The 23,506-nt window shown below is 35.7% G+C and overlaps 2 protein-coding genes across 3 annotated transcripts; one reads left to right on the top strand and one right to left on the bottom strand.

The window, feature by feature from the left end:
- Positions 1-4,091: 4,091 nt before the first annotated feature.
- On the top strand, positions 4,092-20,430 carry LOC108979482 (5'-3' exoribonuclease 4-like). Of its 2 annotated transcripts, XM_035695691.1 has the most exons (22): positions 4,092-4,353; positions 6,488-6,590; positions 6,698-6,774; positions 6,937-7,128; positions 7,304-7,423; positions 7,520-7,582; positions 7,678-7,824; positions 8,074-8,238; positions 9,082-9,159; positions 11,881-11,967; positions 12,058-12,138; positions 13,484-13,579; positions 14,378-14,448; positions 15,244-15,372; positions 15,480-15,556; positions 15,634-15,674; positions 15,765-15,839; positions 17,197-17,348; positions 17,459-17,563; positions 17,649-17,724; positions 18,755-18,840; positions 19,196-20,430. In XM_035695691.1, exons 1-22 carry the CDS (start codon positions 4,162-4,164, stop codon positions 19,896-19,898), a joined length of 2,916 nt encoding a protein of 971 aa, XP_035551584.1. In that variant the 5' UTR covers positions 4,092-4,161; the 3' UTR covers positions 19,899-20,430. The 2 variants fall into 2 exon arrangements, with proteins under 2 accessions (XP_035551584.1, XP_035551585.1); XM_035695692.1 differs by lacking the exon at positions 6,488-6,590 and having other exon boundaries at positions 4,271-4,353.
- Positions 20,431-21,084: 654 nt separating this feature from the next.
- Positions 21,085-23,489, bottom strand: LOC108979479 (rubredoxin-like). The gene has a single exon (XM_018950159.2). The coding sequence runs from the start codon at positions 21,864-21,866 to the stop codon at positions 21,273-21,275; it is 594 nt and encodes a 197-aa protein (XP_018805704.1). The 5' UTR covers positions 21,867-23,489; the 3' UTR covers positions 21,085-21,272.
- Between the last annotated feature and the right edge of the window lie 17 nt (positions 23,490-23,506).

Genomic DNA, 23,506 nt, shown 5'->3' with positions numbered 1-23,506 from the left:
AACTCATCTCATCTCATCTCATATCTAAAAACAAACAACCCTGAGTTGCATTTGATATTAATATGACAAAATCATAAATAATAATAATTTATAGTAACAGCTTTGTTATTGCTGAATATATTAAATTTGAACAATATAAATTGCAACATGGCAACTTATAAGTTAGGTTAGCATAAATAAATTCATTCATTATTATAAATAGAGTAATGTTAGAGATAAATTTCAAATTCATAAGTTTTGCGCATGAAGTTTTTTTGTAAAAAACAGACTCCACTAAGAAAAGACCAATTTTTCATACTTTTTCATATTTTTTCATAATAAAATTCATTTTTTCACAACAAAATTTGTATAATATTTTTATATTTGAGACTTATATATATCATTATACAAATAAATAAATCGTCGAGCAGGGGTGTTAAGGTTCGCATCTCTGCAGCCATGGCTTGAATTACCTACAATCAAGATAAGGATTGCAAGAGATTTGAATTTAAATAAATTTTACATTTTAAATATATTGTATTTAATTAATTTTTAAAAAAATGGAACATTGCATTTTTCATCCACAAACCACTGTATACTTTTTTCCCATTACAAAGGATGAAAATTTATAGTTTACATTTCAAATTATCTATATTAATAAAATCTATGGTTTAAATATGTCACAATCATGTATTACTAAAGACTTGATAGTTAAAATGAATTATTGATAGTTTAGAGTACGAAATGGATAAGTAATAATTTATTATTTTTTTATATAACGGGTGGGATTTTTTAAATTTTTTATTTGAAGAATCAGATCATATATCATCAGCGATTAAACTATTAAAAATAATAATTTATTGTTGAAACGCGTGTCAATGCAATTAGTTCTAAATGCAAAATATAGTTTTTAAAATTATATGCGAACATGCACAGAATGTCGATGGATTAAAGAATTATATCCTACTTTGTAATCTACAGGATCAGGTGTATTCATTCTGAGTTTCCTATAACTAAAACACGAATACAACTGACGTGGCAAGTTTTTATTTTGTTATTTAAAACATAAATTTCAATAGTATATTGAAATCAATCAATAATCAATCATGCTACAGAGGGTAGAAACGATGAAATCAAATAGCATTTGACTAACCAGATTCGATACGATTTTGAAATTCGCTTAATTAATTATTTATTATTTAAATTATAAATATATTTTTCGAAACAAAAAATATAAAAATAAGATATAATTAATTACTTACTACTTTATTATAATATTACTTTAGCCTTGTTGGGATCCATACCTAATGATAACAAGTGATATGATTTGGTCCACTCAAAGCACTTGCCACTTGATTGTACAAGCATTAAAAGGGAATGTTCAAAGAAAAAGGGTGGGTGTTTTGATCATTAAAGGGATTGTTTTGTTATATAGATTAGATGATAAGATAAAAATTAAAAATTAAAAATTGAATAAAATATTATTAAAATATAATTTTTATTTTTAAATTTAAAAAAATTAAATTGTTTATAATATTTTATACGTTAGTTTGAAAAAATTATATAATTAAATAAAATGAGATGAAATTATTTGTGTAATTAAACGAGATCTTATCCTTTTAAATTTGAGGATGCCGAATTTCTTACAATCTATTTTATAATTTTTTTTAAATAAAGAGTATTTTTATAAAATAATAGAGTAATATTTGATATAATTATAAATTATGGAAAAGTTACATATTTTTTTATAAAAAATGAGATTTATTATAAAAAAATATTATTTATTATATAAATATTATTTTTTATTTTAAATGAGTACGTGCAGTCTATAACTATAAATATTACTAGGCATAGTCGAGGGCCGCGCCGAAGAGAGGCAACCGATCTCCTATTGTCTTTTTGGAGATAATTGGTCATATTTGGCAGAACTATCTAGCAAGTGGGCCTGCGGATTGTTCTTCTGGTCAACCAATCAATATGTATTTGTTTTTTTCTTGAACACGTCAATATGTATTTGTTAGACGGTCACATCCACTCTAAACTTCAAAAACACGTCATCCAATAAGCAAAGAGTTTTGTTACTCTTTATTTTCGCTCACTATATATTATATTTTTTAATTTTTTCTTAATTTTAATTTTTTTAGATTAATTGAGTTATTTTACTCATCATCCATATATCACATATTTAATAAATAAAAAAAATAAAAAATTATGTATAATATTTAATGTGAAGTATGTAAATGATAAGTATAATTTTTCATAAACAATAAGTAAAATACCTTAAATTTCCGTATTCAATGGAGGATCGGAAATAGAGTCTATATATATCAGATATTATCGAAAAAATGTACAATAGAATTTGTGACGCCTCATCTCCACTTTATTTGGTGGAGAGTTGAATTGTTAGGACGTGTGTTGTACAAATCATACTCATTGCATTGTGTGAAATTTTGTGTACTCGTATGTTTGATACACCCGTGTCATAACTAAAGACATCAGTATCAGATAAATTATTTTAGAACAGCCAACTCAGCATCATAAACCACTTATAAGTCACAACTTCACAATTTTTAAGACATTACAAACCATAAATTGTCTATCAATTTACTTAAACGTAGTCAATTACATAATGATAGTCTAAACGGAGACAGTTAGAGTGATAAATCGTGTTAACGGGTCGTGTATATTATTATACGATATGAGTCAATCCGAACATGACCCGTTAAACTTAACAGGTCAAATTTTCAAACCCTAACAAGATTCATTAAAATAACAGGTTGACACGACACAACTCTTTTTGACCCGTTATGAATTAATTAAAAATATATCGACACGACACGACCCGTGTCAACCCATTTCAACCTGTTTTGTAAAGGGATTGAATTGACCCAAATAATTCATTTGACCATTAACATAATTTCACATAAAAATTATAATCATAATATATTCCAAAATATAAAACTAACTACATATGTCCAAAATTATATCCAAACAATAAAAAACACCAATTACAATCCAGATAAAGTGCAAGAGGCAATCATGACTTATGAGAATTGACTCAACTGAGAATTAAGAGCGAGTGATGAGAGAGAATTAGAAAATATGAAATAGGTTTAGGGTATTTTTTTTTTTTAGGTTTAAAAGAATATAATTATGATTTTAAGTAAAATATTTAACGGGTTGTTGACGGATTAAGTGGGTTGACCCGTAAGTAACCTGTTAATGAATCGTGTATTAACAGCTTAATTTATTTTGACCCGAACTCGTTAACATCAAACTTAAATCCAATAATTTTGTGTCGTGTTTGTGTTGGATTAACGAATCATGTCAGTACATATTGCCACACCTAGAGACATGCTCCCATCTTACTCTCCAGGCTGTATTGGATCTTCCTGCTTGTATATGTCCTCATCACTTACATTTGAAAGTCTATAATTTCAATGAGTATGGTGAAATTTTGAAAAATCCCAACAAGCCATGACAATTTATACATTGCACGTAGAGGTAGTGAATGTGCAAATATAAACATAAGATTTATAATCTACATTAAAGCATTCCCATAAAAACTATTAGACCACAACTTCATTTTCAATTTGTCTTTTATCTCTTGTAGTTTTCAAATTATGTACATGAATGGTGTCCATATAAATAGATTTCAAATATAATTGTTCTTTTATTTAATTTAGAATAATTTTACATATAATTGTGAAGTATGTAAATGCCGCATAATTGTTTTGAAAAAAAATAGAGTTCACTGTTAAAAAATTAATTTTCTTCATGTGAATCTCATATTTTATTTATTTTTTTAAAAATAATTACACAATAATTACACAATTTATAATTATAAATATTTTTTTTCTTTAATTTAGTAGCGATGCTAATAAATTTCCGTATAGAGCATAATTCTGGTCGCTACCGCCTACCATCCCAAGTCGATACCCAGCTAATCCACGTCACCGCAAAATTTCCATCTGTCCCCAACCAGTTCATGTCAATCATCGCCTCCAAACCAAAGCTATAATTCCCCTCGCACCCAAACACCACCCAATCGCCACCGCCCAAAGTTCCGCACGCACTGGTTCCTGTTCGATCGCCACCCCCCCCCCCCCCCCCCTCCTTGCCCCCTTCTCTCTCTCTAACCTCGGATCCTAGTAGAAATCGATCCGACCCGGACAACGATCCATGGGTGTTCCGGCGTTTTATCGGTGGCTGGCTGACCGGTACCCGCAGTCAATTATTGAAGTGGTGGAGGAAGAGCCGGCCGGAGAGAATGGGGTCGACGTGTCGAAACCGAATCCCAATGGCATAGAGTTTGATAACTTGTATCTGGACATGAACGGGATCATTCACCCTTGCTTTCACCCCGAGGGCAAGGTATGCGTTTCAAAATCCCCACTTCAAATTTCTTGGACTAGTTTTATTGCCTTTCGAGTCTACTATAAGAGAATAGACTGTAGAATTTGACTCTTGAGTTTTTTTTCTGCTTCATTTTTTTAAGTTCAGTTAGAAATATTTCGATTGAATTTTTGTTTCAATTTCACACTCTGGGAAGTCCTTTATTCTGATTTTATACATTAGTTTTTTTTTTTTTTTTTTTAATTTTATTTTATTGGCACCTGGTTTTATACTCCGTGCACCTGCGGGTAATTCAAGGGGAAGTACTCCATGTCCGATGACTCCTAGCAATTGTTTGGACCCATGATGATTCGAACCTTAGACATGGAGGGAGCATGCCACCAAGACCAAGGCTTTACCACTTGAGCCAATCCTAGGGGTTTTATACATTAGTTTCTTAAATAAATCTGTTAATTCAGAGAAAGAATGAAACTGACGTGATTCTGCAAATTTCAGCTATATGTATGTGTGTGTGGGGGTAGGAATTCGGATGACATGAGGTGAAGGTTCTGCAATCCTATTATCATATACATGATAAATGCAGCTTAATCACTAATCCTTAAATTTCGGCAAATAACATAACTGCTTGCCTAACGAAAATTGAACAACAGTAGCTTGGATTAAACTAGGGGTGAAAAACCGACTTATCGGTTCGGTTTAGAGTCGAAACCGAGACCGCACCGATACGCTGAAAAAAAAAATATCTCGATCGAAACCGGCCGGTGAAGGGGAAGAAAACCGTCGACGTCGGTCTCGGTTTTCTACCGGTCGGTTCGTTGGTGTCGTCGGCGGCGTGAAGAGAGAGAGAGAGAGAGAGGAACGAGAAACACAGAAACCGAACCGGAAAACTTCGGTTTGAGGAAAGTTACACGTAAACTCGAACTCCATTATCACAGATTCACAAAATTACAAGATATACAACAAATATCAAATGATTCACAACAAATATCACATTATCACAACACTATCGGTACCCTCTCTGAGAAAAATAAAAGAACCGTGGTCCCCATCAACAAACCTCAACAAATCGGAGATGGAAGCTTGAAACAAAACAAATGGATGAAACGGCGCAAATGGATGGAGGGAGAGAGGGACGGCATCGGAGAGAGAGGGAGCTGAGACAGAGACGAGAGAATCTGAGAGAGGGAGCTGAGACGCAGAACGGCGTAAGGAGATGAGAACGAGAAAGGGGAAGGGGGATTTTAACCTAATCATGAAACGGCGTCGTTTGGTTGAGACCAAACGACGCCGTTTGCTTTTTTTTTTTTTTTCAACTAGGTGGATTAAAACGATGTCGTTTCACTCATTTAAGTGAAACGGCGTCGTTTCTTATAGGTATAAAATGAAAAAAAAAATAGAATCGGTCGGCCGGTTCATCGGTTTTTCCCTGGGTCGAACTGAGACCGAACCGGAAAACTTCGGTTTCAGCAAATATCTACCGCACGCCGGCCGGTTCTTCACCGGTTCCGGCCGGTTCCTGACTCCGGCGGTCGGTTCCAGTCAGTTGCAGCCGGTTTGGTCGGTTCCTGTACACCCCTAGATTAAACCCTTCAACGCTGGTTTCAGTTGAAACCTAAAGGTTAAAAACATTTATCATGAGGCTCAACTAAGCCTTAATGGAAACCATGTTGGATTTGGTACATGAAACTTTTAATGCAGTAATAATGAAATTCCGTATATGAGCATCTGAAAATGAGAAATAATGCGCTGTAAGTTGCTTCATATATATGTTTTTGTTAAAACAATTACTGCTCGTGTTTTCTATTTGGAAAGATTTTATTTTTTATTTTTTGGGGTGTTGTATTCGGAATTTTATTTTGGGCAGTACGTTAGATCATCCTGTGGTTGGAAATGAGAACATCGGTAAATAATTCACCTCCATGCACCAAAGCAATGTTCTGAGTTATTGAAGTGTATCTCTTTATCATTGTTGTTCTACCAACTGTGGTTGTCCATGCAAGCAAATACTTAGATATAGGTACGTACATGTTTAAAACTGGCACCAAGAGCATTATTCTTGTGTGGAACTTTAAACATTTTTTACAACACCACCGCGTTGACAAATCAGTTGAGAATTATAACTCCTGAACATAGTTATACTCTGTTCATGCAGCCTCCACCTACCACCTACAATGATGTATTCAAATCAATATTTAATTACATTGATCATCTCTTCTCATTAGTTCGTCCAAGGAAGCTTCTTTATTTGGCAATTGGTGAGCTCTATTAACTATACATTATCTATGTTCACTCGTTGCATTTTTCGTAAGTATATCCTCTTTCATTGCACTAAAGTTAGATCTGGTAAATATGACTATTGTAGATGGGGTTGCACCAAGGGCTAAAATGAATCAACAACGTTCTCGGCGCTTCAGAACTGCAAAAGATGCGGCTGAGGCAGTAAGATTCTCATGTTATATGAATGGCTCCTAGTAAATGAGTCATGCATTTAATTATAAAAAAAAAAAAAAGTATATGAGTCATGCATTTAATTATAAAAAAAAAAAAAAAAGAAAGTAAATGAGTCATGAATTTATTGTTCTTCTAAATCTGAAATGCTAGGAAGCTGAGGAGGAAAGGTTAAGGAAAGAATATGAAGCTGAGGGGAGAAGTTTGACCCCTAAAGAAACACCTGAAACTTCTGACTCAAATGTTATTACTCCTGGAACTCAATTCATGGCAGTGCTCTCAGTAGCACTTCAGTACTATATACAATCTAGATTGAACCACAACCCAGGGTGGCGATATACAAAGGTGTGATTGATCTTATCCCACATGGTTCTATATCTTCCTTGTCCCCTTGAGATCGGATGATTCCTTGTCTGTGGAGTAATCCCTTCTGGATCTTGTTCTGCAAAAACTTCTGGGTTTCAGGATACTTTGTCTCCCTAAATTTATTTATGCGGCTGCATTGGATGATTATTTGAAGGTTATTCTTTCTGACTCAAATGTACCGGGTGAGGGGGAGCACAAAATCATGTCATACATTCGATTGCAACGTGACCTTCCTGGTTTCAATCCAAACACTCGCCATTGTCTATATGGTCTGGTGAGTATTTGGTCAATTCATGCCTTTCATCACTCTTAATCCTGCTGTATTTTTCATCATTTCTAATTTTTACAGTATTTTGGGTTCTTTAATCAGGATGCAGATCTGATTATGATATCATTAGCTACACATGAGGTTCATTTTTCTATTTTAAGAGAGGTCAGCTGCTTATGTCTTAGAACACTATTGAATCTCTTGATAACATTAACTAGTTTATTGATAATGGTTGATCTCGTATTTTCCTGAGTTTGCAGGTGGTTACGCTGCCTGGGCATCAGGAAAGATGTTTTCTCTGTGGTCAGGTTGGTCATCTGGCAGCTGAATGTCGTGGTAGGCCAGGTAATGAAGCTGAAAATCGGAATGCAGTGGATGATACTCCAATTCACAAGAAGAAATATCAGGTTAGAGAGTCGACTGCCTGCCTTCAAATTTATACAATTTTAAGTTCATACATGATTTATCTTATTACATCTAACCCTGTACAGCCTTTATACAGCCTCTATAAACTTTAATGGGATAACTCTTCATGATTTTCTTGTATCTTTTTCTATTTCTAGATAGGTGACTCTTGTATACATCTTGTGTAGTTGGATGTGTTTTTAATTAAGCTTATCAAAATTTATATCTAAAACCATTCTCTGTGTTGGCAGTTTCTCAATCTGTGGGTGTTACGAGAGTATCTGCAATATGATATGGAGATTCCCAACCCTCCATTTGAGATCAACTTTGAACGGGTTGTAGATGATTTTGTCTTTCTGTGCTTTTTTGTTGGCAATGACTTTCTTCCACATATGCCAACATTGGAGATCCGGGAGGTAAGTTGGTGTGAGGCAGTCTGATGGATAATTTGTTGCATGCTAACAATTTTAGTTTTCAGATTTCTTCATCTTAGTTTTTAAGGCTGCGTCTGTTTTGACGTAAAATGAGGAAAATAGGAAATTGTGTTCAGATGAAAATATTTTCTGCAAGAATTTCTGTTTTTCCGATGTTTGGTTGACACCTTGAAAATGATACAAAAAAAACTGCTGGTGTTTGGTTGCATTGAAAACCTTGACTGTATTTATATGACTTCATATATTAACAATTTTAATTCATAATATTAATATACTATAGAAAAAAAGCAACTCAATCTAATAATTTTTAAGACTATTTATAAAAAAAAAAAATTGTAAGAGGAAGAAAACAACAAATCTATAATCTTTAAAATTATTTGCAACAATGAAATTCATCCAACAAAAGATTCTCTCTTTTATTCAAGTGAAAAAGTCTATTTATTGCCTGGGTGAAGAAAAATGCGTATAGCAAGGGGTGGAAAATGGCTTACCCCTCTAGGAGAGTAAGTCATTTTCATGTACATGATTTTTCCATTGACCCACTATTTTTTTTTCGCTAAACGCACTTTTCCGCCTTTTCAAACAAGCCAAGAGATGAAAATATTTTTCTAGAAAATATTTTCAGCTGAAACAAACACAGCCTAAGCAATAATGTTTTCATCCATCAAGCAATGCCCTTTCGTTGAGCATCTTAATTTTTTTTAACTAATACTCTTCCCCCACAACACAACAAAAAAAGAAACAGCTCCGGCCTTTTTTTTTTTTTTTTTTTTGGCTTTCCAGTTTCCACCTTTTTATGTTCATTATTTTGTTTCTTTCCTTCAGGGTGCCATAAATTTACTGATGCATGTTTATAGAAGTGAGTTTGCTGCTATGGGTGGTTATCTTACTGATGCGGGTGAGGTAATTTTTTTTTCCTTAAAATGATTTATTTGTCTGTTGTTCAGTTTGCCATGTGATTCCTGTTTTCTGTTGGGGCACATGTTGCTCGTGAGAATCTTTTTATTCTTTTTGTAATGACAACTGGATGTGTTTTAACCAATCTGAATAGCTTCAAGGACTGGCTGTTCGTAGTTGTTATTATCATTATTATTGTTAGCATTGTTGTTATTGTTGTTATTATTATGACTCTTGTAATTTATTATTAAATACTTTAGACACAAGGGGATTACACAAAAGTAAACTCACAAAGTGACATGGATTGATGTAGTACGTTATATTATAAAGTTACTTTTATTGTAAAGTAGATCTAACGGATCACATGAAGCCACGTCATTTTGTGGGTTTACTTTTGTGTAATCCCTTTATGTCTGTAGCACTTATCTTAATATTACCCATCAGGGTGCAACCTAGTAGTCAAATAGAGGGCTTGGAATGATTCTGCACTGAGAGTTTTATTGGATTACCTGATACACTGTTCAGGTGAGTGGGGTCGTGTCTTTGGGATTTATTTATTTTTTTATAAGTGAAATGTAAATTTTATTGATACGAATGAAGTAGGTGAAGCCCATATACACACAAAGTATACAAAAGAACACCTAAATACACTCTAGGAACCAAAACTTAAAAACAGAAAGTCATGAACACTAGTTCTATTAAGCACAATGGCTGAAAACCAGAGTAATAAGGTGTGCATAAAAAAGTTCCGAAGTTCCTCCATTGTGCGCTCCCTATCTTCAAAGCACCGATCATTCATTTCCATCCAAATACACCACATAATGCACAAATGAATCATCCTCCAAACTGCAACCACTTGGAGACAACCTTGAATATCCTTCCAGCAAGCTAGTAAATCCACCACCCTTAAAGGCATAACCCAAGCCACACCAATTGTTCTATAGATCTCATCCCACAACTCTCTTGTCACCTCACAATGCAGTAATAAATGATCCACTTATTCCCTATTCTTCTTGCACAAATAACACCAATCCATAACAGTTAGACCCCACTTCCTCAAATTGTCCGTGGTCAAAATATTTCCGAGAGAGGCGGTCCGTACAAAGAAAACTACTTTGGAAGGCACACGAGACCTCCAAATACTCTTCCACGGGAAAGGAACGTTACCATGTGATGCCAACAACTTGTAATAAAATCTCACTGTAAACTGTTTGCTCCCGTTAGGCCTCCACTGTATTCTATTCCCATGTACCGATAGGCCTCCTGCAGAATATATAAGACTGAAAAATTCAGAAACAGTATATGTTTCCCAATCATGAACATCTCTATTAAATTGAACATCCCACTAGTGAGAACCATGGGAAAAAGCCAACAAATTCGACACAGAAGCATCCCGATTAACAACAATGCGATCGAGAGTTTGGAAAGCCCTATAGAAAGCGGGATCTCCACATCAAACGTCATGCCAAAATCTGATTCTAGAGCCCTCACCAACTACAAAACAAATATGAGTGGCAAAACTCTTCCAACCCCTCCTAATAAATTTTCATGAGCCCACACCATACACCCTCCTCACTTCATTAGAACACCAACGCCCCCAAGCACTTCCGCATCTATGATCAATAACCTCCTTCCAAAGCGAACCCCCCTTCAATTAGTACCTCCATAACCCTTTCCCCAATAGGGCTTTATTGAATATCCTAAAGTAACGAACCCCCAAGCCTCCATTGGAAATTGGAGAACAAACTTTCTTCCAATTAACAAGATGGAACTTAGTTTCCTCCCCCATTCCATCCCACAAGAAAGTCCGAAATAACTTCTCAATCCTATTAGTCACCCCTGTAGGCAAAGGGAATAAGGATAAAAAATAAGTGGGGAGGTTGGATAGAGTACTCTTAATTAAAGTGAGATTACCCCCTTTCGATAAATACATTTATTTCCACCCAATCAACATTTTCTCAACTTTCTCAACAACCCCATCCCAAATGGCTTTAAACTTAAAAGTTGCTCCCAACGGAAGATCCAGATATTTCATAGGCAATGAAGCCAGTTTACAACCCAAAAAACTTGCCAAGCTATTAATACTACGCACCACACCCATTGGAACCATCTCGGACTTGTCAAGATTCACCTTGAGACCCGACACAACTTCAAAGCATAACAAAAGTGCCCTTAGCTTTAATCTGGCCACGATCTGCCTCACAAAAAAGAAGAGTATCATCTCTAAAAAGGAGATGGAAAATTATGATAGAACCATTAATACCATTTCCCACTGAGAATCCGGACAAAAAACCTCCCCCAACAGCGGCCTCCACCATCCAACCAAGTACCTCCATAACAATAATAAAGAGAAAGGGAGACAGCGGATCCCCTTGCTTCAGGCCATGAGAACTATTAGAAAATCCAGCAGGGGTGCCATTAACTATTAAAAAATCCAGCAGCAGTAGAGACACAATGCCAAATCCACAAAATCCACCTTTCACCGAAGCCACACCTCCCAAGCATATCAAAGCGGAATTCCCAATTCACATGGAGGAGTTGGAAGAGCCCTGCCTTGGTGAGGTCTCACACCATAAAACAAATATTATTTGTGATATATTTGTGTGTTCATAATACTAATATTTTGTTGATGGAATTTGGCAAAAATTTGTTTGAGGCATATGTTGTCAGGTTGGCAGCTATTGCATTTTTAGTTAACATGCTACTGTCAACCATTTATATCTCCAGGTTTTGTTAGATAAGGTTGAACACTTTATCCAGTCTGTTGCTGTTTATGAAGATCAAATCTTTCAGAAGCGGGCTCGAATTCAGCAGGTATTCTGCTTTCTCCATGTTTCAACTTTTATTACCAATAATAGAGATAATTAGAATTGGCTAAGACTCGATGTTGGTGATTTATTCCAGGCTTTTGAGAATAATGAAGAAATGAAACATAAATCAAGAAGAGTGTCTTCTGAAGAGATACAGGCTCCAGTGGTAGACAAGGTCTGTGATCTAACACGTTTAACATAACCTTTGTATTGATGTGAATCTGGATTCTCAATAACTGGACTCTGAGTTTTCTGGCACATTTAATAAAATCTCTTACTAATTATAAAAATATAAAAAAAAATTCTGGCACATTCAGTTGCTGAGGCTGTACTCGAACAAGTATCAGGTGCATGGTTATGTATGTCTATGTCAGCAATGGAACTTCCATCTAGATGTGTCTTCCAGTAATAGGAGGCCCCTTTAAAAAGGAAATTGATGCAGGAAGAATTTTGTCTAATTCACATAAGGAAACTGATTGAAAGTCCTTGGATCATAAGGGGCCTTGTCTTTTGGATAGAACAATAATGTTGATATTATACATCTAATGATAATGTTGCTGCTTAGAAGCTTTTGAGGATTACTCCTACAAATTCTCATGCCTTAATTTCAAGTTCTTTCATACCATTTGATCAATAAAATCTTATTTTACCTATAAAAAATATCATCGGTAATACTCAAATAAATTGAAGTGAACTTGTCCAGGTTAGTGGCTTTACCTCTCTCTGGAATGCATTTAAACTTAACATTTATCTGATTATACCTGAAAAAAAAAAGAAAAGAGAACTGGTAATGTTATGATTATTACTTAAAAAAAAAAGTGAACCGGTCAATTATTGATTTAATGTTTTTATATGTAAGTGTGAAATTAGTAAAATTCTCTATCATTCTACCAGCTTATGAGGTTATGAATAGATGGGGGACATTTCCAAATTCTCCAGACATTGCCCTGTTGGCTGTTGAATACTCTGATATTCTCGATGATGAGCTACTTATAGTTTGATCTTTTGACTAAATAATAGATTACATATGAAAGCTATCAGTACGAGTAAGCCCTTGATCATCCTTTGCAAGCACTTCTTGAATTCTGAGGCCGATTTGTGTTGTTTTATCTCTCTACCATTGTCAATTCTGTGGAAAATTTTTGTGCTGCTCCTTATCTTGGATGATCTGGCTAATTTGAATGTTTTAACACTGTTCTCTGTGAATCCGAGTTACCTTTAAATGATAGCACAATGCCGGTTTCCTTCATTCAGTAGCATCTTATTTCCTTCCGTTGACTGTTGCAATTCCTTTTAAATGTTGTTAGGTGTCCATATATGGTAAAGAGTTTATTTTCTCCTTTGCTGTGCATTGGGTTTTGTTCTGTATATGGCCAGTTAACCAATTTTATTAATGGATCCCACTTTGACCATGGGTCTGCAAGGGAAAATAGCCAAGCAAAACCCAGGATACAGTGATTAAGAATGTTCTTGCTGTGTCATTTGTTAAATACTTTATTTATACTCTGCTCTTTACTCAGATCAAGCTTGGGGAGCCCGGATACAAAGAAAGGTATTATGCTGAGAAATTTAATGTATCAGATTTGGAGGAAATTGACAAAGTTAGAGAAGATTTAGTAAGTTCTATATTTTCTTACGATTAGCCATTACAATTAGATTTTCTTTGGTGGTGAATACAAGTTATTTTTCTTATTCAATATCCGTGGTCCCTTAATTTTATTGTCCATGTTAAATAATCAACTGTTCCACCCCTTTACACTTTATACTCTGATTTTGCCTTATACAAAACTGCTGGTTTTCATTTAATGCTGAAAACTAGGAATGTGAATATTTGGTCCACTAACTGCACTGCCCTCATCATTTTCTAACCCGACCACACTTAAATAATCATGAAAAAAATTACTACTGGAATAAGGACTGTTATCAATTTAAAAAGCGATGCATAAGAGGAGCAGATGAACGTAACCATAATTCTGTAGGTTGTTGAAAACATGTAAAATCTTGAAGGAAGGCCAAAAAGAAGAAAATCTTTGGTACCATGTGATCATTCTGAAAGCGAGGGCCGTGACTTATGATATTTTTTTTTAAAGAAAGTATGGGGTGGAGAGACACCAAACCCTACTCCAACAGTGTTGTTTATATTGAATTAAATCATTCAGTTCTAAGGCATGTTCTATCTTATTGAAGTTGGGATTGCATACATTATTAGTAGTAATCTAGTTAAGCCTTTTAAATTAGGTTCCTATGTTAATGCTTTATAAATTGTTAATTAATTTGCTGATGGGTTTGATAGAAAATATCTGGTCCAAATTGGCATTCCAAAGTTAATACTTTGTAATTTATCTCATAGTATTTTTTGTAGCTTATCCACTGTGGAAGGTTTTTGAGTTTTATCTCATACAATTTCTTTTCAGGTATTAAAGTATGTGGAAGGTTTATGTTGGGTCTGCCGGTATTACTACCAAGGCGTTTGCTCCTGGCAATGGTCAGTTCAGTTTTTCCCTGTTTCCTCTGATTGCTAAGCTATATACGCACCTAATAAGTTATTAATTTTGGGCCATAACTCTTTTCCAATTCTTATGGGAAGGGATGTGCAATTTGAGCCACAACTCATTGGCAGTTCAGTTTCTGTTGATATGGAAATTTATGTTTCCTTTCACTATTATTTCTATGCTCAATAAAAGAAAATTAATTTAGAATGAACAAACATAAATAAATACATTCCTGAAAACTGCCTATTGGTCATGAGGTTTCGGAATGAAAGCAATGTGTTGTCATGGTAGGAAGAAGAGAAAGTGGTCTAAGACTTTGTTTGTTTAAGAAACTGATTTCTTTTTGGAAGTAAGAAAATTTATTGATCCACATAATTAGGCATTGCCCAAGTACACGGATAGTATACAAGAGAGAAACACCTAATTACAATCTATGAGCTAGAAAAGGTAGCATAAAAATATTAAAGTTAACCCCCTCCCATACAAAATCATAAAAATCATTTATAGGTAATATATACACTCCATAGGATTCTATTATGATGAAGGTTTTGGCCCAGATTTAAAAAAAAAAAAAAAGAAGATCTGATAAGGTGTGAAGCTATGTTAACTTTACAACATCTAAAGAGTCTCTCTCTCTCTCTCTCCCACATCCACTCTGTGAGACAAAGGATGTTATCTTCTTCTTCTTCTTCTTCGTCTTCTTCACTTAGGATGTTATCTCACCCCCTCCTCCACTTTGTTATAGTTCTTTGTTACCATAACTTGCATTTATCTACTGCCTCTCTCAGGTTTTATCCCTACCATTATGCTCCTTTTGCTTCTGATCTGAAAGATCTTGTTGATTTGGAAATTACTTTTTTCTTGGGGGAGCCTTTTAAACCCTTTGATCAGCTCATGGGAACACTGCCAGCAGCAAGGTTTTTTTTTTTTTTTTTTCCTTCTTTTTTTGGGGGATTAATTTATTGAGTTATTTTTCTTTCTGCTGCCTGTGGTGGTGGGTAAGCCTGTTAGTTTCATGTTACAGTTCAAGTGCTCTGCCAGAAAAATACAGAAAATTGATGACCGACCCTACATCACCTATCCTTCAATTCTATCCGTCTGGTAAGATTGAATGTTACACAGTTTAATGGGTAAATTATATATCTCTTTCAATATTAATCAGGCTTCTTTTGGGACAGATTTTGAGGTTGACATGAATGGCAAGCGCTTTGCATGGCAGGTAGTCTCTTGCCTTTTACTATATGGATTTGATATTTTTTCTTTGTTCGACGAAGTGATGGAAGTTATATTGGGATTCTTTGGAAAACAGGGTGTTGTCAAGTTGCCGTTCATTGATGAGAAGAAGTTGCTTGCTGCAACAAAGAAGCTTGAAGGAACTTTAACGGTCTGCAATAGGGGTTTATTTGTATTTGTTTCTAAAAATATATTGTTATTTATGGCTTGTTTCATGGTAAACTAGTTTATTGACCCTTGCCATTGAGCATCTTTAATTTCCTCCAAATACATAAATAAATCAATTCATTTCGCTAATTTGGGTATTTTGGGCCCTATCCACCATACTTCTACTGGCTGTGAATTATTAGAAAATAGTGCAATTACTGTTCAATTTGGTTGGAAGGAAAAGGAAAGAAAAGGCAGGATAACATCTTTCTGTTTTTTTTTTTGTGCATGTGAATGAGATAATAAGTTGCGATAGTGCGAATACCCCGGCTTTATAATTTTCCTGCAACATGTACAAATTTCACCCTGTACTTTTGACAGGATAATGCATTGTGGGAAATTTTTCTACAAACTTCTTTTGTTGACCAAAGGGACGATGCAAATATATATATATATATATATATAAGTTTTTCCAATTTTCTGAAGATCCACTTTCCTGAAGAATGTAATTTATGTTACTTTTTGACGAGTTACTATTTCATTACCATGAAGCATAAGATTTTATAAAGTGATGGGATTGAAGTGAGGAGTCAGAGAAGAAACTGGTATATATTGACCAATGCGCAAAATTTTCTATGGACACAGAACAAATCTTTAATTTTTCAGTCGTATTGGTTTCTACGAAAATTAGACTCTTGCCTAATCTGGTGGATTAATTAGTTCTGGTTTGATTTTAGTTTGTGGATGAGGAACTTTGTGCTATCAAAGACCCCTGTGAAGGTTATTTTGAGCACAGCCTAGAGTGCATCTAAACATGCCTTGAAAAGGAAAGGACAACTTTCTGTACTAGTAGCGGGTATAAAGTTGTGTGTTTATTGAAAACAAAAGTTGCTTGTTTATCTTGATTGTTTAATCTGCTTGCTATTTTTTTTTTTTTTTTTGCTATTTTATGGGGGGGTCTAAAGAAAATGACTCGGCATCCGTTTTCACTTTGTTAACTTGATTCTTGATATTCTTCCTGGTGATAAGTTGATATTACTTTTAAACTTCTCATGATGCTACTGCTTTGCTGAACTGAAATTTAGGACCATATGGAAACCCTGTATGGGACATTCGGAAACGAGTTCATTAGTGCATAAATTCAAATTAACAACTGCAAACCCCTTTACGTGTTGTCTCTATTTCTGCTAGAATTGTCAATTTAGAGTACCTTGCACTGATTGTAGTTTCAAGCACTGTGGATGGATATAATTTATTGGGTTATTAGGGCCATTGCCATCAATGAAAACCTTGATGAAGTTGGTATTTTATTTTATGCTTTGAATGCTCAAGGGTGCTCATCTTCAATCGGGTTTATGCAGGAGGAAGAGAAGGTTCGGAATAGCAAGATGTTTGATTTACTTTATGTGCATCCTGGTCATCCTATGGGTTCACAAATTATCCAGTATTATAGAACCTATTTCCATTTACCCCCACATGAGAAATTTCTTTGTGAGATTGACACAAATGCTAGGTTGGTTAATCTCACCTTAAGTTAATTATCTAGTTTGAAGAATTGTGATCGTTTGCCCTTATACACATCCTGCAGCTTAACTACTTGTACCCCCTGTTGTTCTTTTGCAGTGGTGGAATGAATGGATACCTTTGGTTATGTGAGAGAAATAACATAAAAAGTATAGTCCCTTCCCCTGTCAGTGGATTGCAAGACATATATAACAACCAAATTTTGTAAGTTCTCCTCTCACTATTGTAGCCTAAGAAGTTAAAGCTACATTAACTTTTATTTTCTCATTTGTGCATTTTTGCATGGCAGAAATGTAACATACCTTAATCCTCGGAGCCACAAGCACATCCCAGAACCTTCAAAACATGTAGTCATGCCCAAAAAGGTTTGTGGACTCTTGCTGCTAAAATTGCATTTCAATTGTTTCTGAGTAGAAAAGTAAAGGACCAATATTCCAGTCATCAAACCTTTGTATGGTCTTTCGTCCTTCCATTACATGAAAGAAATTACATGAAAGAAAGTGGAGCATCTATTGGCCTTCAGGTAGATGCCTGTCCAGAGGCAAAGTGCTGTCTCTTCACAAATGTACCACCAAAACCGGGAACACTCATTTGAAGAACTTAGACGTTTCTTTTTTGATACCTTATTTCTTTGGGCCTCAGCTAGTGTTTTTAAGGGGGCTTGTTTTCATTATTTCCTTGCATCCTTTTCTAGTTCCTAACTTGTAACTAGGTGTTCACTCTTGTCTACTCCCTGTGTACTTGGTCTACTCATCTTTGCTTGATTCAATAAATTTTATTTTGCTTATCAAAAAAGAAAGTGGAGCATAATGTTGCTGGATCATAGGAATTTATGACTGGGCTATGCCTGTTGTGTTTTGTAAAACCTTCAATTGCATAAAAAATAGATAAAAAAGAATTTAGAGACTTTGCATCTATGTAACCTGAGATTGGAGCCTGATTATTAATTTAAAAGATATTGTCAGCAGTTAGCTTGCTTTTCTTCCTGGTCAACAAAGTGATGGACGCTTATTTGTTTGGGCCATTGTCATTGTAGATTCCTTTGTTTAATTGACAGGAAGGGTCCGAGGGAGACCCTGCTCCCTGCGTAAATGCTCTTAGCCTGGTTATAGTAAGAGTTATGTGTTGTTTCAGGTGCTGGGAGCACCATGTGTTTTTGAAATATTTACTTATTGTTTGTATTGCCTTCCATATCATAGGGAAAATTCTACATACTACACTTTCATCTCATTATGATGAGGTGACTTTGCCCATCAACCTTTAAATTTTTCTTTTAAAAAAATGAAGGATGATCCATGGGTGATAAAAGTGCCACATTTTACCTAGTGGGATGAAAGTGAGATGGAATTATGATATGTAGCATTACTCATATCATAATGTATGTTACATTTGCAGGTTTTAACACCTATAGATGTTAAACCATTCCCTCTGTTATGGCATGAAGACAACACTGGTTTCCGGCGGCAGCATGGCAGAGAAAGGTGAGAATGTGATTCCTTAAGCCAGTCATGGTAAATTTGCATGGTCTTACTGTCTATATTTTTGTGCTGCTATTCATGCCCCTCCACTTTGAGGGTTAGGTTGGGATAAGTGTTGGAATAAAATACATCCACTCCTTTAGACATGCACAGCTGCAAATAGAAAATAGAAAATAGAAAAGAGAATACCAGCTGCCTTTGCTATGATTTATTTTAAATTTTTATTGGGATCCAAGTGATTCATATGCAGGTCCGCTTTTTTACTTTCAAGCAGTGCTGCCACAAATCCTTATTATGAACTTGCTTATGAAACCTTGGAAGAGCTTTGGTTTTTGTATGTAATGCATCTTTTGTACAGGCCACAAGTCCCTGGAGCAATAGCAGGTCCATTACTGGGAGAGGCAGCTCATCGCCTTGTAAAGAACACACTTAACATCAAAACTAATGATCCATCTGCCAGATTTTGGGAGCAATCGTCTTATCAAAACTTCCCAGGCAACCATACAGTCAGCAGACCAAGGCCGACTGGATCCTCTGGGTACCAAAGGGGCTTTACTGAAGACCCAAATTATTACCATGCACATTACAATAATTTTCAAGGGATGACGGGTAAACCTAGGTTGCACCTCATATCAAATGGTGTGCAAGGTGACAGGCAGACTTATAGGACGCAAGATAGATCACAACATCAAGAACCGCTCCGCAACCTGAGGACTGGGGTATCTGCTTTGACAATAGAAGAAAGTGCGAGAACCAGACCAACTGCAATGATGTCACCTAGGCTACCTGCAATGATGTTACCAAGGATGCCAAATTTAGGACACGCAACAAATCTACCCAACCAGCTTGTGCAGAATGTGGGGGCTCCTCCAACACCACCCCCCACGTGGATCAATAAAGTACCAACTGCAAATGGCCCAATATATACTAGACAAGAGAATGAATCCTGGGGAACTTATGAGAAGCCAGTGAAGAAGGTTTACCAGGTTAAAACTTGCAGTCCCCAGGATATATCAGATTCTGGAAACTATTTCCAGAATACGTCAGGTACTGGACATTAGCAGTGATGGTTGTGGTTTGGGTTAATCTTGCCTGTTTCCCCCCGTCTGAGGTTTCACCATGGCAATATTGTTCTCTCCATTCTTTCTATTATATCACAGAAAAAGTTTCGGCCAGTTTCATTTCCGAGTTTTACAATGCACAGCAATATGTGCCAGTCAATGTACATTTGTCCACCCAAAGCTGCATGTTGCCACAGGAACTGAATATAAAACTTGAATACAAGCCACAGAAAGTTTGGAACGAATGTGAGTCATTTTTTTAAGATACTGGGTTCACCAATTGACACAGACTTGCTTGAGCTATATTAGAGATTAGCTTATTATTGGGTTGTTAGAGGACACTAGTTGGTCGTAGTTGATTTAGCATGGGAATTAGCTCTCGTCTGTCTTTCAATTTCGTTATTCTTTGTTCTCCCTTGGTGTAAGGGAGTAATACCAAGTACGGAATTGTACATTTCAGTCGGCAGGGAGGCTGCTTTTGTGTCTGTGTACTTAAGATGTAATCAATGTGTAAGTTGTTCATTCTGTTCAATATGTTCTGCTCAAAAGGAACGGCCACAAGAGAGCTTTAGAGGGTTGGGTTGGATAATACAAGTGAATTCCCTCATCATTCATGACGACAGAATTTGTCTGGTTGTCTCGCTAGAAATGAGAAACAGAGTTGATCACATGAGACAGATTGATCTGGAATTTTGAAGCTTAACACATGAAAGAGAACTTTAATTCTAGTTAAAAAGGATATATCTTAGGAACAAAGAGCCTCTTACTGATCAGGGCTAATATGATCGATTTATACTTCTTTCCATGAGCGTACTAAACATGAGGATATTGCAACTCATAGACACACGAGCTCACACGCACACACAAAGGAAAAGGAGTGATAAAATCAATATATACTCATTAGTTTATTGAATTCTTACATTGATATCTTCCTCTTCCTCTTCCTCTTCTTCCTGTTCGTCTGCTGCTCGCTAAGGGAATGGCCTTCCACAAGTTTTGTTTTTAAGATAGCAATAGTTCAGATTCTTGTTTTCAATCACTCAATCACAAACAAGTTACCTTGTATTAATTTGTCACGAAGTCCCGCTCGAAGGAAAATGTAACATACTTTTTAGCTAATTGGATAACAGTTCTTCAAATATTATTTAGTTTATGTACCCACAATTCATTTGGACAGAAAACTTCATAAAACAAAATATACCTTTTGGAATTAATCAATTCCCCTGAAGTATAACATTTCCCAATCAGTAATACACATCCAATATACATGAACATAACCAATATTATTTATAATCGGTAAAAGAAAAAGGAAAAGAGAGAGTGCTACAAAATCTCTTAATTATATCCCATTTTCCCCCTCCCCCCAATTCCAACCTATTGCAGCCAGTACCCTGACAAGAACAAGACAAAGAAAAGCAACAAGCTCCCATATATAATCACAGCCTTCTGCCCAGAAGTCAGTGCATTCCCTCCAAGCCCATACTGTTGATTCTGCGCAAACCCTGCAATCTCCACACTCTTACTTTCGAAGAAGCTCTTGGCTGCCCCACAAGTTGGGCACCTCCAATCCTCGGGCAGCTTATCAAACTGCAAACCTGGCGGTATTGGATATGAAGGGTCTCCCACAGCTTCATCATACTTATGGCCACAAGACCTGCACTCGTATATACCCGTGTTTAACACTGCAAACTTCTCTTCGAGTCGGCGCATGTCGAACTTCTCTTGAGATTCTTGCAGTTCATCAGGGTTTGAAGCAGGTTGTTGGCTGGAGGTGGGGGTGTCTTCTTTGGAGATGTCAATGGAGAATGGGGTACTGAGTTTGTTAGGTTTGTGAAGAAATGAGAGTTTTGGGAGAAGAGGAGGGGCGGTGGTGGTGAAATGGGGTTTGAGTTTTAGAGGTGAAGATTGAGGGAAAGAGGTAGAAAGGTGGAACGAGAACGTGGGTCTTGTTGTTGTTGCACAAGCCATGACAGAGATGAATGTTGATGAGTTTGTGTGTGTTCCTTTGATGTCTTTCTCTTCTTGTTCGTGAAGAAAGTGTTCTGGGGAGTTTCGGGTTAGGAAGTCTTTGTTTGATTCTTGGTTCTGGTTCTGGGTAGGTGGAAAATTAATCACAGGGATCCACGAAAGGGTATATGCTGATTTTGAGAGGGACTGGCTTGGATAAGGTGGGAGCAGCGTCTGAAGATTTTGCAAGATTTTTCTTCAATTTTTTCCTAGTAGGGGCAGATAAGTAGACTGAGCTCGGCCCAGATCCGAATCAATTATGGACCTATACTCTCATCCCGGCGGATCCAAATGCCAAGAACAAGTCTAATTTAGGAACAAAATCATAATTTAAAAAAATATTATCCCCAATTTGTAAGTCAATGTTTGAAGGTTGTTTAGTGGGGAAAGCTTTATTTAGGCAAGGCATGGTGCCAAATAAACGAAATATACTTAGGTCAGACACCAACATAAGAGTGAAAAAAAAAAAAAAAAAACAAACAATAATCTCAATTATCATATTGTTTTATAGGAGCTAGTGATGGAATTCACTCCTGTCCTTCCAATTAAATCGAAAAAAGAATGATAAAGATATCATCAATTAAATAATTTGGATTCAAACGTGGAAAGTAAGCACTTGCATAAAAATAGAAAACAAACCACTAGGAGCAGTGTTGACACCAAAACATGAGCAAGTCCTCTTGTCATTTTCCTCGAGAGAAAGTAGTTCTCAAAAGATGATCAATTAACGAGTTGGACAATGTTGTTTTTACCGAGTCCAATACGTGAAAAATCCCAAGCCATCCTTCATTTCTCAAACAACAATGCGTGTGATACAATCAGTAAGATATCCCCATTGAAACTCCAAGAATGCCTGCCCGTGGGATCCAAACATTTTTTTTTTCTTTCAAAGTAATACTCTTTCAAATTCAAATTCTGAATTCTCCTATGCTAAGCATCCGACCATGGAAAACAGACGGGGAAGGGGTGTGGTGGTGTTGGCATGAACAAACTCCAGACTATGAATCTACATCAACCATTACTAGCTTCTACTATGAATCTACAGACAATTTCATTGAGAACACTCAATTAAATGACCTTTTATTTCATGTTATAATTGAGAGAGGTTAACAGAAGTGAAGAATTATATAAAAAAAAATTAAGGGCATCAAAGAAAGGTAAATCAGATTTTCAGTATGATCCACCTAAGTTCTTCCACCCAAAATTAAACCAAACCAGAGTAATGTTATACACCACACTCTCATAGTAAAGATAAATGTGCCACATCTTACACAGTGAGATGAACGTGGGATCGAAGTGTGGTGTATAAAATTTTCCTTTTGGCATATTATAGCTTTAGAGAACAGCTACTTCTGTTCATGAGGTTGATCTGCTTTAGGTAATAAGGTATCTTCATGTATGACAGAAGTAAACAAGTTCTCCTATTTTGAAATAAACTCTGAGATTGAATGAGTTTGAATATGACAGAAGTAAACAAGTTCTCCTATTTTTGACATATTTTGATAAATAGGGAAAACCACCAAATCCTTCATCTAAAAAATCCCAAATTTCACCTCCGAACTACTACTGTCTTGCCCAAAAACGTGCAAGATAAGAGAAAA

The sequence above is a fragment of the Juglans regia genome, chromosome 11, assembly GCF_001411555.2.
Source record: "Juglans regia cultivar Chandler chromosome 11, Walnut 2.0, whole genome shotgun sequence".
NCBI classification, from domain to species: domain Eukaryota; kingdom Viridiplantae; phylum Streptophyta; class Magnoliopsida; order Fagales; family Juglandaceae; genus Juglans; species Juglans regia.
The sequence above is the reverse complement of the archived record's forward strand: the minus strand, read 5'-3'. Positions and strand labels throughout refer to the sequence as shown.